Source organism: Anser anser, assembly GCF_964211835.1.
Source record: "Anser anser genome assembly, chromosome: 2".
Classification (NCBI taxonomy): Eukaryota; Metazoa; Chordata; class Aves; order Anseriformes; family Anatidae; genus Anser; species Anser anser.
In genome coordinates this window covers 100,925,217-100,939,049 of record NC_139721.1, presented here as the reverse complement: position 1 = coordinate 100,939,049, position 13,833 = coordinate 100,925,217, and the positions used below count along the sequence as shown (strand labels likewise).

General features: G+C 41.9%; 1 protein-coding gene across 1 annotated transcript in view; it reads left to right on the top strand.

Annotated features, from left to right (window-relative positions):
* Positions 1 to 13,833, top strand: part of VPS41 (VPS41 subunit of HOPS complex) — a 107,476-nt gene that overhangs the window by 80,731 nt on the left and 12,912 nt on the right. The window contains exons 17-23 of the mRNA XM_083823116.1: positions 5,687 to 5,779; positions 6,269 to 6,396; positions 7,227 to 7,371; positions 8,650 to 8,691; positions 8,832 to 8,882; positions 10,118 to 10,255; positions 13,213 to 13,267. Of these exons, the coding sequence (XP_083679242.1) occupies positions 5,687 to 5,779; positions 6,269 to 6,396; positions 7,227 to 7,371; positions 8,650 to 8,691; positions 8,832 to 8,882; positions 10,118 to 10,255; positions 13,213 to 13,267 (652 nt within the window). The remainder of the gene's footprint in view (positions 1 to 5,686; positions 5,780 to 6,268; positions 6,397 to 7,226; positions 7,372 to 8,649; positions 8,692 to 8,831; positions 8,883 to 10,117; positions 10,256 to 13,212; positions 13,268 to 13,833) is intronic.

The window sequence follows — 13,833 nt, the reverse complement described above, 5'->3', positions numbered from 1 at the left end:
ACCAAGGCTGCATTTTGGTATCTTGGTGTCTGTTGAGGCTTGAGTTTAACGTCCTCTAGCAAACTTTGTTACAGCAGTTTCAAGATTTTAGAGCCTTGAGTTGATCTGCCCCACTCCTCCCCCAGTAGCTGTGGTTTGGTGGAGTTAACGTGCCTGTGCATGAGGCACTTCAGTGTAAAATCCAGGGACTCGGCTCCAACAACTGAGGAAGGTGGATTTGAAGGAAGAGGCCAAACTCTGTGAGTGCTGTTGGTTGTGGCACGAGGCATATGCTCCGTTATTTTGACTCTGCTTTGGCAGCACTGGCTTTCAGCAGGGATGCAGGATGGTCAGCTAGCAGCAGGAATGTTTTAATGACCAAAATGTTGGCTAGAGGACACATCAAAAACTTCACCTGACTATGGTGGTCTTAGCATTGAGCGGCATTATTCAAACAGCCCGTTTCAGCTCACAGGTATCCTCTGAGGAATATGTATTTGTGTTTTGGGTTTATTGGTGAGATGTTTTAGGCTATCTCTTGTCACCTTCTGTATGGGGTTTCTTGTGTATACCCCGCTTTTATTGATCAGAAGTCTGAAAGCATGTCTGAAGAAGAAAGAAGGAAAGAAAATGTTTCTGTGTATAGTATCTTCTTTTCATTTAAAGTCACTTTGCCAACATGGCTCAGGAATTGATACAAAGGCATCCCAATTCTGGAGCTTTTTGTCTGTCTGACCTCACTCTTTAACTACTGTATAAAAATAAAATAGGAAGAGTTTGTAACCTGCAGCATGTCTTGGTTCAGCTTTATGCCTAGGCTCAAAAATAGCTTGGATGCTTTTGTGTCTTTGCTGGAAAGTTTGGCAACTGCAGAAGGTGGCTGTGATTTTCCTTTGTAGCAGTGGGACTTTGGGCAGGAGTCATTTCCTTCCCACATTATCCTGGCCCCATGTAATGAGGCAGCTGCCCTGCTCTGCAGAGAGCTGTGCTGACAAACTGGAGCTGAGAGTTGCAGCAAAGCCTGTTGGATGAAGCTGCTTGCCTAGGAGGTGGCAGGAGGACAAAAGTGATACGAAAACAGTAGTTTAGGAGTGTCCTCTTCTTCAAGTCTCCAGATGATATTCCAGCTTTCTTACTGTGTGGTTGTTGAAAGAAGGCTTCTTTAGGCATTAGGGCTTAGGCATTTGGTTCCCTGGGGCAGCTGGCAAGAGCGTGCCCCAAGTTAGCTGTTAAATTCTGTGACAGATGGTGAGAGCTGATGTTAGCAGCATGCTACGCTTTGAAGACTGGCCGAGCTCAAACTGGGGAGAGGAGAGATGTCCTGTGAGCAATGAACTTTTAATTTTTGCAGTCATTCACAGTGCTTTTTTTGTCAATGTTTTATTTTAACCTCCTTTTTTTCGTGCAGATAGAAGACTATCATGAAATGTATAACTTCAGCAATTGTTTTGAGTTAAATACTGGGAGAATTTATTGTGAATAGTCATTGCTGTTTGTAAAATTGGAAGGAAAAAAACAACAACCTGTGTTGTGTAGTGAGCTGTTATTTTTCCAGCTTTGTTCAAGTGACCTCAGTAACAAAATGCTACTGTAACATGTACTGTTAGTGGGCAACAGGCAACATCACTGAGTGTTTGGAGGAATTTCATCAGTGCTGGGCCTTCAGCTACAAACCCAGGAGTACCAGCATGGCTGGTAGTGGTAGGGATTATTTTGGCAAGCTGTAATAGCCTTGGCCTCTTCGTCCATGGAATAATAGTGCTAATAAGATGCTGTGCTGAAATTCAATGGCATGAGCTGAATAATTATAGCAGGTTCTTGTTTCCTGACTGCCAGCATGCAGTTTCTTAACACCTCCTATAGAGCAATGGATCACACTCGTTCAGCGTTCCCTTGGAGAGGTATATTCTCAAATTAATTTGGGCCTGTAAAAATACCTGGTGAAACAGAACTCTTCAAAAATGTAGTGGCCTCACAGTAAGTCACAAATTAAAATACAATACAATATCCCGAGTTGGAAGGGACCCACAAGGGTCTTTGAGTCCAACTCCTGGCACCACACAGGTCTACCCAAAAACTGAGACCATGTGACTGAGAGCATAGTCCAAACGCGGCTTAAATTCTGACAGGCTTGGTGCCATGACTACGTCACCTGTTCTATTGCGAGACCACCCTCTCGGTGAAGAACCTCTTCCTGATATCCAGCCTGAACCTCCCCTGTCGCAGCTTGACACTGTTCCCGCGGGTCTTATCACTGGTCACTAAAGAGAACAGATCGGCGCCTGCCCCTCCACTCCCCACCACGAGAAAGCTGTAGACCGCGATGAGGTCTCCCCTCAGCCTCCTCTTTTCCAGGCTGAACAGGCTAAGTAACCTCAGCCGCTCCTCATACATCTTCCCCTTCCAGGCGGTTTACCGTCTTCATAGCCCTCCTCTGGACTCTCTCCAATAGTTCCACATTCTTTTTGTACTGTGGTGCCCAGAACTGCACACAGTGCTCGAGGTGAGGCCGCACCACTGCAGAGTAGAGTGGGACAGTCCCTTCCCTCAACCGACTAGCAATGCTGTGCTTGATGCACCCCAGGATACGGTTGGCTCTCCTGGCTGCCAGGGCACGCTGCTGGCTCATATTTAGCTTGCTATCAACAAAAAAAAACAGATCCCTCTCTGCGGGGCTGCTGTCCAGTGTCTTGTCCCACAAATGTATATAAATATCTGAGGGGAGGGTGTCAAGAGGATGGAGCCGGTCTCTTTTCAGTTGTGCCTAGTGATAGGGCGAGAGGCAGTGGGCACAAACGGAAGCACAGGAGGTACTGGCTGAATATGAGAGGGCACTTCTTTACTGTGAGGGTGACAGAGCACTGGCATAGGCTGCCGAGAGAGGTTGTGGAGTCTCCTTCTGTGGAGATACTCAAAACTCGCCTGGATGCCATCCTGCACAATGTGCAGGTGATCCTGCTTGGTAGGGGCGTTGGAATAGATGATCTTCAGAGGTCCCTTCCAACCTCAACCATTCTGTGATTCTGTGGTTCGTTGATGATTCTATGATGACACCACCACAATCAGCAAACCAAGAGATGCTATTCATTTCTCCCATCCTCCTTGGATAGCCAATAGTTGACGAAGTTCCTCATATTGTTTAAACAACTCTTGAGTTCTCAAGCATGTTGACACTTTCTTGGGCCAATTTCCTTGTGCCCAGGCTCTTTTTCACCTTCCCAGGTGATATGTTGGTCCCCCAATTCTTGTTGTGTCCTCCTCAATGGTCTCTTCAGGACATCTCCAGTGCTCAGGTGTCCAGCTGCACATCAAGGATGTCCCTGGCTCCCAGGCACAGTTTCCAGACCAAGACAGAGCTCCTGCCCTGGACCCCAGCCTGGCAGACGTTGCTCCTGTCATTGTGGAGCAGCCATTTCATATCAGCATTTTCTCACAACAGTCACGTTACCTCCATTAGTGCTGCCATCAGGAGCACACCAAGTGATGTCACCCCAGAGTCAGTGTCACCCTCTGGCCTCACAAAAGGCAGCTGGCCATAAGTGCCCTGAGCGTCCAGCCTGTGTTCAGTCCGGTTGGTGGCACTCAAGAGGTTGAGGTCCCACTGCTGGAACGTGAGAGGTGAAGGTGTTACTGGTGGAACGTGAGACGAGACGTCAAAGTTCTTCTTGTGGCACAAGAGACGTCGAGGTCCTTCTGTGTGGCAGGTGAGGCACATGGGTCCTTTTGCTGGAACTCAAGACGTTGACGTCCTTTTGCTGGAACACGAGACGTTGACGTCCTTCTGGGGTCATGTGAGATGCTGAGATCCCTCTGGTTGCAGGCAAGGCATCAAGGTCCTTCTGGTGGAGTGCAAGGCGTTGAGGGGCTGCTGGTGGGCTGCGAGTCTTTGAGATTCTGCCAGCAACCGGCGAGGGAGGTGCTGAGGACCAGAGGCGCTTGATACCCGCTCTGACGTCAAGTCAGAGCAGCATCCCGGGGAGGACAAGCGTCTCCACGCCAGAGCAGCCGCGGACACCATGAGCCAGCCACACCAGGAGCTGCCAGCAGAGGCCCCAAGAGAAGAGAGCTGCACCATCTGCCTGGGTCCGCTGTCCGACGCAGCACGGCTGGACCCCTGCGGGCACTCCTTCTGCAGGGACTGCATCCAGCCCTGGGCCGCCCACAGAGCCACCTGCCCGCTCTGCCGCCGGCCCATCGTTGCGATCATGAGGCTAGTGCCGCGCCCCGTGCGGGATGCCTTGGCCCGCTGGCCCCGGGGAAGGTTCCAGCGCAATGTGGGGCCGGGGCAGCAGCAGTGGCGGTGGAGCCCCTCCAGTTACTGGTCCCGCAGCGTCTCGCCCAGGCGCAGGGACCGCAGCCCCTCCACGCCACGGCTGCTCGTCCGTAGCTTCTCCTGGCACTGGGAGCAGGACGGGCGCAGACGGACCCAGTCCCCGCAGGACATCAACCCCGAGGATCCATCTTGGCTGCGCAGGGCCCAGCAGGAGGAGCCGGGGGCTGGCAACCACCCAGGCCGCCAGGCTGGGCCCGTTATTTAAGAAAAAAATAAATAAATCCTAAAAAGCAACCGAGATGGAAGTCATTTGGGGGATGGGAAATTATCATGGTGTTGTGTCACTGGGTGTGGGGAGCAGCCATAAAGGTGACCATGCCCTAACGGGAAAAAGGCTGACAGAAAAAGTCTCCTGAACCAGGGGCAGAAGAAAATGCCTGCTGGCCTCCTGAGAGCTGCCAGCTCGGGAGCTGTACCACAGGGTGCAGTCCTTCAGGAGCAGACTGCTCAAGGATGGGCTCCTCTCCATGGAGCAGCACAGGAAGCTTCTCAGACGAAAGGAGCTCTATTTTGGGTAAAAATCAGACCTGTTTTATACCATTTATAACTGTTACACCTAAGAAAGCATAGGACACCACCACGTCAGGTAACCAAGAGATGCGGTTCATTTCTACCATCCTCCTGGGACAGCCAATAGCTGACCATGTTCCTCGTACTTTTTAAACAACTCTTGATTTCTCATGCACATTGCCACTTTCTTGGGCCAATTTCCATATGTCCAGGCTCTTTTTCACCTTCCCAGGTGATAAGTTGTTCCCCAGATTCTTGTTGTTTCCTTATTGATGGTCTCTTCAGGATGTCTCTGGTGCTCAGGTGTCCAGCTGCACATCAAGGACATCCCTGGCTCCCAGACCGATGCCGAGCTCCCGCCCTGGACCTCAGCCAGGCAGACGTTGCTCCTGTCATTGTGGAGCAGCCGTTTCAGTAAAAGTTTTTCAGCTAATGACTGCTCGTACCTTTTTACCATATATAATAGCAAGGCTGGACAAAATGGATTTTGATAACTTTTATCTTCTGAGGGGTCTTGTATGTGTTTTATTTTCTAATGACTGTCAGTAAATGTTCACACCTCGGTAAGTCCAGTAGCTGATTAGCCCATTCCACCAACTAGTATCTTACAGCTGTCTTTCTAATGAAAATTCCTTCAGGTAAGTAATAAGATTCTGATGTGTGCCATCTTAAAGCGAGTACTATTACGATGTTGCTTACAAATATGATTATACAATGCTTCCAGTGTTTATCAAGAGGCGTGTTTTGTGCATGGTTTTGTTGTTTGTTTCACAATAATTCTTTTTCATGTAATTGAAGTACTGGGACGTTACTTATCATGTTCCTTCTTACTTTTTGTTCTCTTTGTTCTCTTTGTTCCTATAGGCAATTAGTCGTTACTTGCCCAGACGGGATCCAGTTTTGAAACCTCTTATCTATGAGATGGTCCTGCATGAGTTTTTGGAGAGTGACTATGAGGTACTGCAGCCTGACATGTCCACATGTAGTAGCTATTGCCAGCCAAATACTCTCAGCAACATAGAATTCCGATTACAAATTCTCCATTGTGTTCAAACAGGTTGCCAGTGGACAACTTCATGATAGAGAAAAAATAAAAAGACAGATTTTGTTTGTTTTCAGAAAAATAAGTAGAATGTTCTTCAGAGCACACAAATTTTGTGAGATTGTTTACTTATTATGAATACTTTTATTTTTAGTTTATTTAATATAGCACAAGTGGTTCAGGTGCCGCACAAAGCGTACAGCACCTGAAAGAGACCCAGCTTCATGAATCTTGATAACATTGCCCTAAGAAGGAAAATCTGTGCTCTACACTGTGCAGGTCTCTGGGCACGTAAAAGTTGCTTAGAGGTGAAGCACAGCAGGTATCATCTCAGAGGCTTTGATGTTTTGAAATGTTCCTTAGGCAGTTCTTTCTGTTTCTGTTACAATCTCTTATACTTTTAGGGGTTTGCAACACTGATAAAAGAGTGGCCTGGAGATCTCTACAACAACACAATCATAGTTCAAGCTGTAGTAGATCACCTGAAGAAAGATCCACAGAACAGGACTTTGCTAAGAACACTTGCAGAACTGTGAGTACAATTTCAAACTCCTATTACAAAAAGTAAGCTTGAGATAGTATACTGTAGGTTATAAATAACCTAACTCTCTTAACAGAAATACTTGCTTTTCTGCAGTTTTTCTGCAGAAGGCAAAGAGTTGCGTAGGAGATCAGTTTTGCTACTTCTCTTTCCAAAACAAATAGCTAGCATTCCTCATTGTGCTGTCAGAGGAAGCCTCTTTTGTGAGGTGTGTGTTTCAGAATTATCCACAGGAAAATAAACAGTTGGTTTTTTCCCTCTTTTTCAAAAGTAGTATATTAAGTTTACTGCATGGCTGGAAATATGTGACTGGAAAATGTGTTAAAACTGGTCTGGTTTTAGGCTACTTCTTCCAGGGATAAGTTCTTCAGTTTTCTCGGCCTGATTCTCATATTAAGTTCTTTCCATACTGCCTCTTTGAAGAAAGCAAAGCTACTGTCTGTTCCTCTGTTAAAGCCCATCCCAAAGTTTTAAGAGAATAATGTTTTCTTAGCTCTGAAGTGACTTCCAGTTAGCTTCCAAAAATAGAAAAGCTAATGTTTTGTGTAGCTTCCCCTGTGGTTTGAAAACAGAGGATAGTGAAAACTCAGAGAACCACATAACAGCTACATATTTGTGCTCTGTTCTGTAAACAGAATTGAAAATAATATTGCCCAGTGTTAGTTCCCCATCAACAAAAGTGAATCATGGCAACTATTCAAACATTCATCAAATCAAGTAGCATCCTAATAAGTTTTACGTCCTAAGGTATATTTATTATTTCCCCTCAGGTAATTTTCCTACAGTTAGATCAAGTAAATTGTAACATTGGTTTTTATCAGGTATACTTATGACCAGCGCTATGGCAGAGCCCTAGAAATTTACCTAACTCTGAGGCACAAAGATGTCTTCCAGTTGATCCACAAGCACAATCTTTTCAGTTCCATCAAAGATAAAATCGTTCTGCTCATGGATTTTGATTCAGAGGTACGGTGATTTTAATGATTTTATATTCACTTTCAGCTAGAGGTATTTTAACAGAAGAAAAATAAATGAGCTAAAGATACTGCTGAGGCAGGGAGTGTGTTTGCTGTGTTTGGATACTTTCTGAGATAAGGAGATGTTTGCCTAGACTGCAAGTAATTGACCCAAGGATGAAATTTTCCTTTGTATTTCCATACAAATTATCATTCACAGTGAGAAGAGTGCTGTATCTGAGATAGGTGTTGTTATTCTCAGGTAGACTTTCATGATGATACTCCTGCATTTCTAATCAAATAATATTATTAATGAGCTACAGAAAGTAAACAGTTAATTTATTGTGAGGCAGACTTTAAATGTACTTTCCAATTTTCTTTCATTGCAGTTGATTAATCTACTTCTGAAACGTTGCAAGATTATTGAGTTAAATCCCCCAAATCAAGAAGTATGCATATTGTATTGAATTTAACCTTCTTTCTTCCCAGTTGGCTAAAACCTCAGCAAATGAGCTTTAGTGTGAGCTTTGGGGAAAGAACCTATATGGTCCTTGGGGAAACAATCTGCGTGTGGTCCTTGGGAGAAAACCCAGTAGACTGCTGTTTCTGTGCAGCTCTTGTTTCAGCACTGGGACTATACCAAAGATGATCGTCTTTGGTATGCCCCTTGTAAACTACATATGACAAATACTGTATAGTTCTTTTTTTTTAATAAATTAAAAAAAAAAAGTTATATCACAGGCATCTGTGATTTTTTTCATTTTAATGTGAAGCAAATTTTGCTTTTAAAAGGAAGCAGAAAAGGAACTCTGGTGGCCACTCTGCTTTGCATGATCGTGTCTGTTTGTGTTCCTGTATCAGTGTGCAGGTAGGCTGGAGGAATCTAGTTGTGAGGCAAGTTAGGCTGTGTGTTTCCTATATGGTCATCACCCTAAAATTGCCTTTTGCAATGGGGTAAATAGTATTTGTACAACATTTGCCAGTAGGTTTCTGTGACCCACGATTCAATGGGCATATTTTACCTGCAATATAAGTGTATAGAAGTGATTGGTGATGGTGTGGAAACTTAGGAGAGATGTTCTGGAAGAATACGTGATGTGTTTACCTGTAATGCTCTGCTGTTAGAGAATGCTGATGTTATGCAAACTACTCTCTGAATTAATGCTGTTGAAAAGAGTAGGTCTGCAGTGTCCATTGGATACCAAGCAGTGAACAAGCATAATACTGTATCAAAAGTGAGAAATTGTGCAAACTTATTCCGTAACTGGGTTTTCTTTCTTTACTTTAGAAAGCAGTAGACATGCTTTTGGACAATGAAGATAAAATTTCTGTGAGTATAACAAGTTTATGGCATGGTGATCCCAGTGCTTGCTTGCCTTTTCCGTCCTGCTTTCAGTCCGGTAAATGCAATGTTCTTCACAAGTTTGCTGATCTCTTAGTTTTTATTTGTGTTTTTTTTTTTTTTTTCAGATTGACAGAGTTGTTGAAGAGTTAGAAAACAGACCTGAACTACAGCATGTGGTACCTGAACTACAGCTTTTCTATATTCTTCTAGTTTCACTTTGAGCTGAATATGATCTTTGCAGGATATATCTTTTATAGATATACTGTCAATGTGCTCCTGACACTGAAATTGCATATATGATCAGAACCAAAGTGACTGCTTCTGCTAATCCACTTTTTACCATGGCAATAGCATTTTGCCAGTAGTAAAATAATCTTAAAATGATTAATTTGTGAGAACTTGATAACATACTGCTTACTACTTAACATCTTCTGAGGTATTCCTTATTCACATTGTAGATGCTTGTCTTCTCTGGTTAATTACTTCTTGTTTGCATCCTTCCTCTTTCCCTACACTAAAATGGGGTTGGATGGTGGTTGCAACTCTGAAGAGAATTTTGCTGTTCCAAGCAGTAAACTGCTTGTCTTTCTAGAGCAGTAGATTCCATACACTTCAGGATTGTTCTGGTTTGTGCAGAATTACGGTATCATGGGAAGCTCCACATTGCTATTCCAAGAGCACCTCTTCAGTTGGAATGCGCTGTCGGTAGAATGTGTAACATATAACTGCAGTCTTGAACTCTGTTAGGGAGGGAAGTTTAACTTGCTGCTGTGTGCTGGTTGGGGTTCAGTGCATCGATCTGCTGGAGAGCGTGGGTTTATGTTTTAGAGATGTGATTATAGCAAACAGCTTTATGAAGTGTGCAGCCTGCAGCCCAAGTGCTTTACAAAGACTGGCTGTCAGTTTATGGAGGAGGTGCATTAGTTTCAAAGTGTGAGCCTGCTTCCCTTTGGGTAAAAGGGACCCTCCAGATTATTCTTAAAACTTTTTTGTGCTCATCAAGAGAGAAGGAGCTTTGCCTCACTATTTATAGTATGAGTACTTCAGTTAAAATATTTCATAATCTTTGCTTATCCATAACGGTCAAGCATATCTATATAACCAAAATGTTTCATATGACGTATTTGTCCAAAGTTTTCCATAAAATTCAAAATCCAGTAGTTTCCTTGAAAGTTAAAGACATTTACTCAAGTGTTGCTGAAAACCTCTTTAACAGAGGTGGTTTACAGAGATTGCTGTGATGAGGGTACTTCAGAAAAATGTAAAGTGAGTCCTCTGAATCGGTATTTAATCTCTGTGCATTTTAGTATGTACTATTATATACCTGAGGAAATTTAGAGGAGATTTTTATACAGCAGAGTCCAAATAATGTTATAAAAGAGTTTTTAGTTCCAGTTCTTTTTATTTCTAGTATTTGCACAAGCTTTTCAAAAGAGATCACCATAAAGGACAACGATATCATGAGAAACAGATCAGCCTTTATGCTGAATATGATCGTCCAAATTTACTACCATTTCTCAGAGACAGCACACACTGTCCACTAGAGAAGGTAAGCCCCCCAAGATGTAAAAGTAAGTCTTTGATTTTTATGTCTGTCACTTGTAGTCTGGTAAATTTGTAAATGTGTCTGGTACTGCCCTCTGCTGCCAAAAGGAGGAATCCCTTGAGTTTGTGATCATCACCTGCAGAAGTGATGCACCCACAACTGGCTGATAGCTGAGACCTTCTCTTAGCTCAGAAGGCAGAAACTGTGTCTATTTTTAATGCAAAATTCCCAGATTTGCTCTTGATGCATACCTAAAGCATATCCATGCATCAGTGGCTGACCTGATTAGACAGTGGGTTGTGGTTGCAAGAAATCAACAATTGTTTTGAAGAACCTAAAGCTACTCAGTGTCAGATCTTAAAAAATGAATAACTGTAACTGGACTTTTTCTAACTTTGTATTCTAAGATCCTAAGTTGCTTTCCAGTAGTTTACACGATGTAACAGTCACTAAAGGAACAGAGCCAAAAGTGTTTTGACTTTGTACTTCTGCTAGTAGACTTGGAATTTTACAAAGTATGGTGTTGCCACCTTCTTTAACCTTTTTATGTTTTCCCCTCCTTGATCTTCCTCATCAGACAAAAAATAAACAAACTGATGAGGGGCATATTTTGATTTTTTTTTTACCCTTCTTGTATTAAGCTGAGTGGAATGGAAATTTGAGTTTTCCTCTTCAGCTGGGTCATTATTTTATTATTTGTGGTTTTGCTGTTAAGCTCTGCTCTGCTCAGCCATTCTGAAATGTTACCTCTCTGTGTGCAATATAATGATGACGCCAGTGGAATAGTTTAAATGTAGTATCAAATACTGCATTTTACATGGTTAGCACTCTAAACAGAACCAGTAGCATTCTTAGCACCTCTCTTATTTTGCTTGCTTTTTGTAAACTGTCAGTCATCTTTTCTGCAACAGGAAGCACTGGAAAATACTGTGTTATCCTTGCAGCCTTGGTCTTTGAAAATATCCATAAAACTAGGTTGTCTCAGTGATCTTTCTAGACAATGAGCCTGAGAGGTTTCCAGCTAGAGACTTTTGTCAGTGATGCCTGCTTTTTTAACTGTGATTCTCTCTAGCTTTTACCTACTGTGTAATTTGCACAATCGTGGTTTTATGTATCAAAACTTACCTGCACTTCTTTTTTTCTTTTGATGCAAACTAATTTTAGTTATTCCAGATCTAACCACCTATATTCAATGATGGGTGATACAGAAAAGTGTAGTACATAAATGATGCTAGCACACTGCTGGCACTGCTTTGCTGAAATCAAGGGCTGTGAAAAAGAACACATCAGAGACCCATGAACCTTTAGAAAGTTGATGCAATGATCATAGAAGTGAAAGAAAACAATATTAGAAAAAGAGTCACTTTAACCTTATGTTAAAATGTGAATATGTTTCAGTAAGAAAGAAGCTAAGGAAGAGAGGAAGGATACCAACAAAGTACAAATCTTAACTGAATTTACTTTTGCTGATAATCTATAATTATACTTCTTACCTTACATGTCATATAATAATGCTTTTTGCCACATACAAATCTTTGCTCCAAGGAAATAAAAGGGGAAACAATTATTTCCCAGATATCAGTATCTTCAATTCCTGTTAAGCAGATTCCAGCGCTGTTTAAAAATGACAAAGGAAAAAAAGAAAAAAAAAAAGAAAAAGAATAAAAAAACCCACACTATAATGGACAAATTCACACTTACTGTTGTCATAAATAAATGATAAACCATGCAAGACTAAATCATTCCTGTTCTTTAAGAGTAAGCCACTGTTATTCAAGTTTAGTTTAGCAACTGTTTTATAAAACAAACTGAAAGAGAAGTACGGTTGTTCCCTATTTTCCTCTAGAGGGAGCATGACAGTCAGTAAATGTGCAGCTCCTGGAAATACTGAATACCTGGTACTTCGTACTCTAATGTCTAAGTGGAGAGAAAAAAGATTGTCAGCTGTGTTTATAATATATCCATTAGTAATTATGGATAGCTACAAGCCTCCAAAGTATCTAGTTGAGAAATCACTACCCCTGCTCTGAAGATCATTGTGTGTATCTTTAATTTGCAGAGTAACCCATCTGAAACAATTTGAGAATGGAAAGAAGAGTTAATTCCTACCTATATCTTCAGCTGTAGCTGTATCTTATCAACTTACATTTTTTTATTTCCAAGTATAACTGTCTTTATTGGTGAACGTTTGTTTTTGTAGCAATGCCATCAATCTTGAGTTTGCTTTCTGCTTTCAGATTGGAAACAGACATGGCATCATTTATAGCATATCCAGCCCTTCAGTTACTAAAAAGTCTTTGGTAATCAGTTTGGTAATTTTAGTAATTGTGGTTTTGGTCAACTATGCACAAGTTCTGTAACTGCTCATGGCATTGGCTCTGACGTCTTTAAACCAAATTTACAAGAAATGCTTTCACACTTGGATTAGATTATCTTTTGTTTTGTTGTCTTTGAGGCTGTTCGCAAAAAATTTTGAGGTTTCTCTCTCTACCTCCCCAAGCCATTCTGGTTACCCTGCGGGTATGTACAGATCTACATTCATTGTGTTAAGAATGAATGTCAAGTAGATCTCTATCACTGGAGACCTCATAAGTCCACCTGCAGGAAAAAAGTCTTGACAGTAGATAACCTTAATGCTTTTGGATTAGCCAACTTTTGGAAGGAGAAAAAAGTTGCCAGTAGATTTAAAGCTAGAGATTGACATAATCCAGACTCAAATGCCCATCCTGTCTCCAGACTTATCTTAGAGAAAAATCAAAAAATGCCATGGAGTTTCTCCTTTTAATTAATGCCAGAGGACCTGACAGTACTTATTAAGGGAGCTCTATTCCTGTCAAAATGAGTAATGCAACTTCATGGAAAAGTATCCTTTAGTCTCTTGTAGCATTGGTGATCAATAAAATATCATGTTACATGGTTCCCTGTATTCTCTTTCCCTCCTCCCTTCTCTTAAATTCAAGGCTCTAGAGATCTGCCAACAGAGGAACTTTGTAGAAGAGACAGTCTATCTTCTGAGTAAGTAACTTTTGCTGTGATAAAATATAACACGCGTTTAATCTTGTTATAAAGTTTAAGCTGCGAAAATATGTGAGGTGTTGTCTACGATCATTTAACTTGCTTTCCCAAAGACAAAGCTGTTGGTATATAGTCAATAGAACCAAATAACATGCTTTAGAAAGTAGAACAAAGACTGGATTATTTGTATGATGTCTTACATTCATGTATTGTGTTACTGTGTTTCTGGTTTGTTGTTTTTCTTTTTTTTTTTTTTGAGGTTTTGTGTTGGTGTGTTTTGGGGAGGAGGTTATGGGGGCAGAAATTGTTTATTTTTGTGATGATCTGCAAGAGTAAAGTAATCCTATCTGTTTGAAGGGAGGGGAGAAATAAAACAGATAGTTTGCTCTGTATGCATCACAGAAGCTTAGTATTGTCTTTTGTTGAGGTGGAAGATTTGCTTATGTTGCTTTTTTTTTTTTTTTAAATAAAGTTAATTTTAAACTGTTCAAATTTAAATTTAGCTTGTTACCTTCCTCAGCAGGACAAGGTATCCGCCTCTAAATGGGAGACATTGTATGACTCTA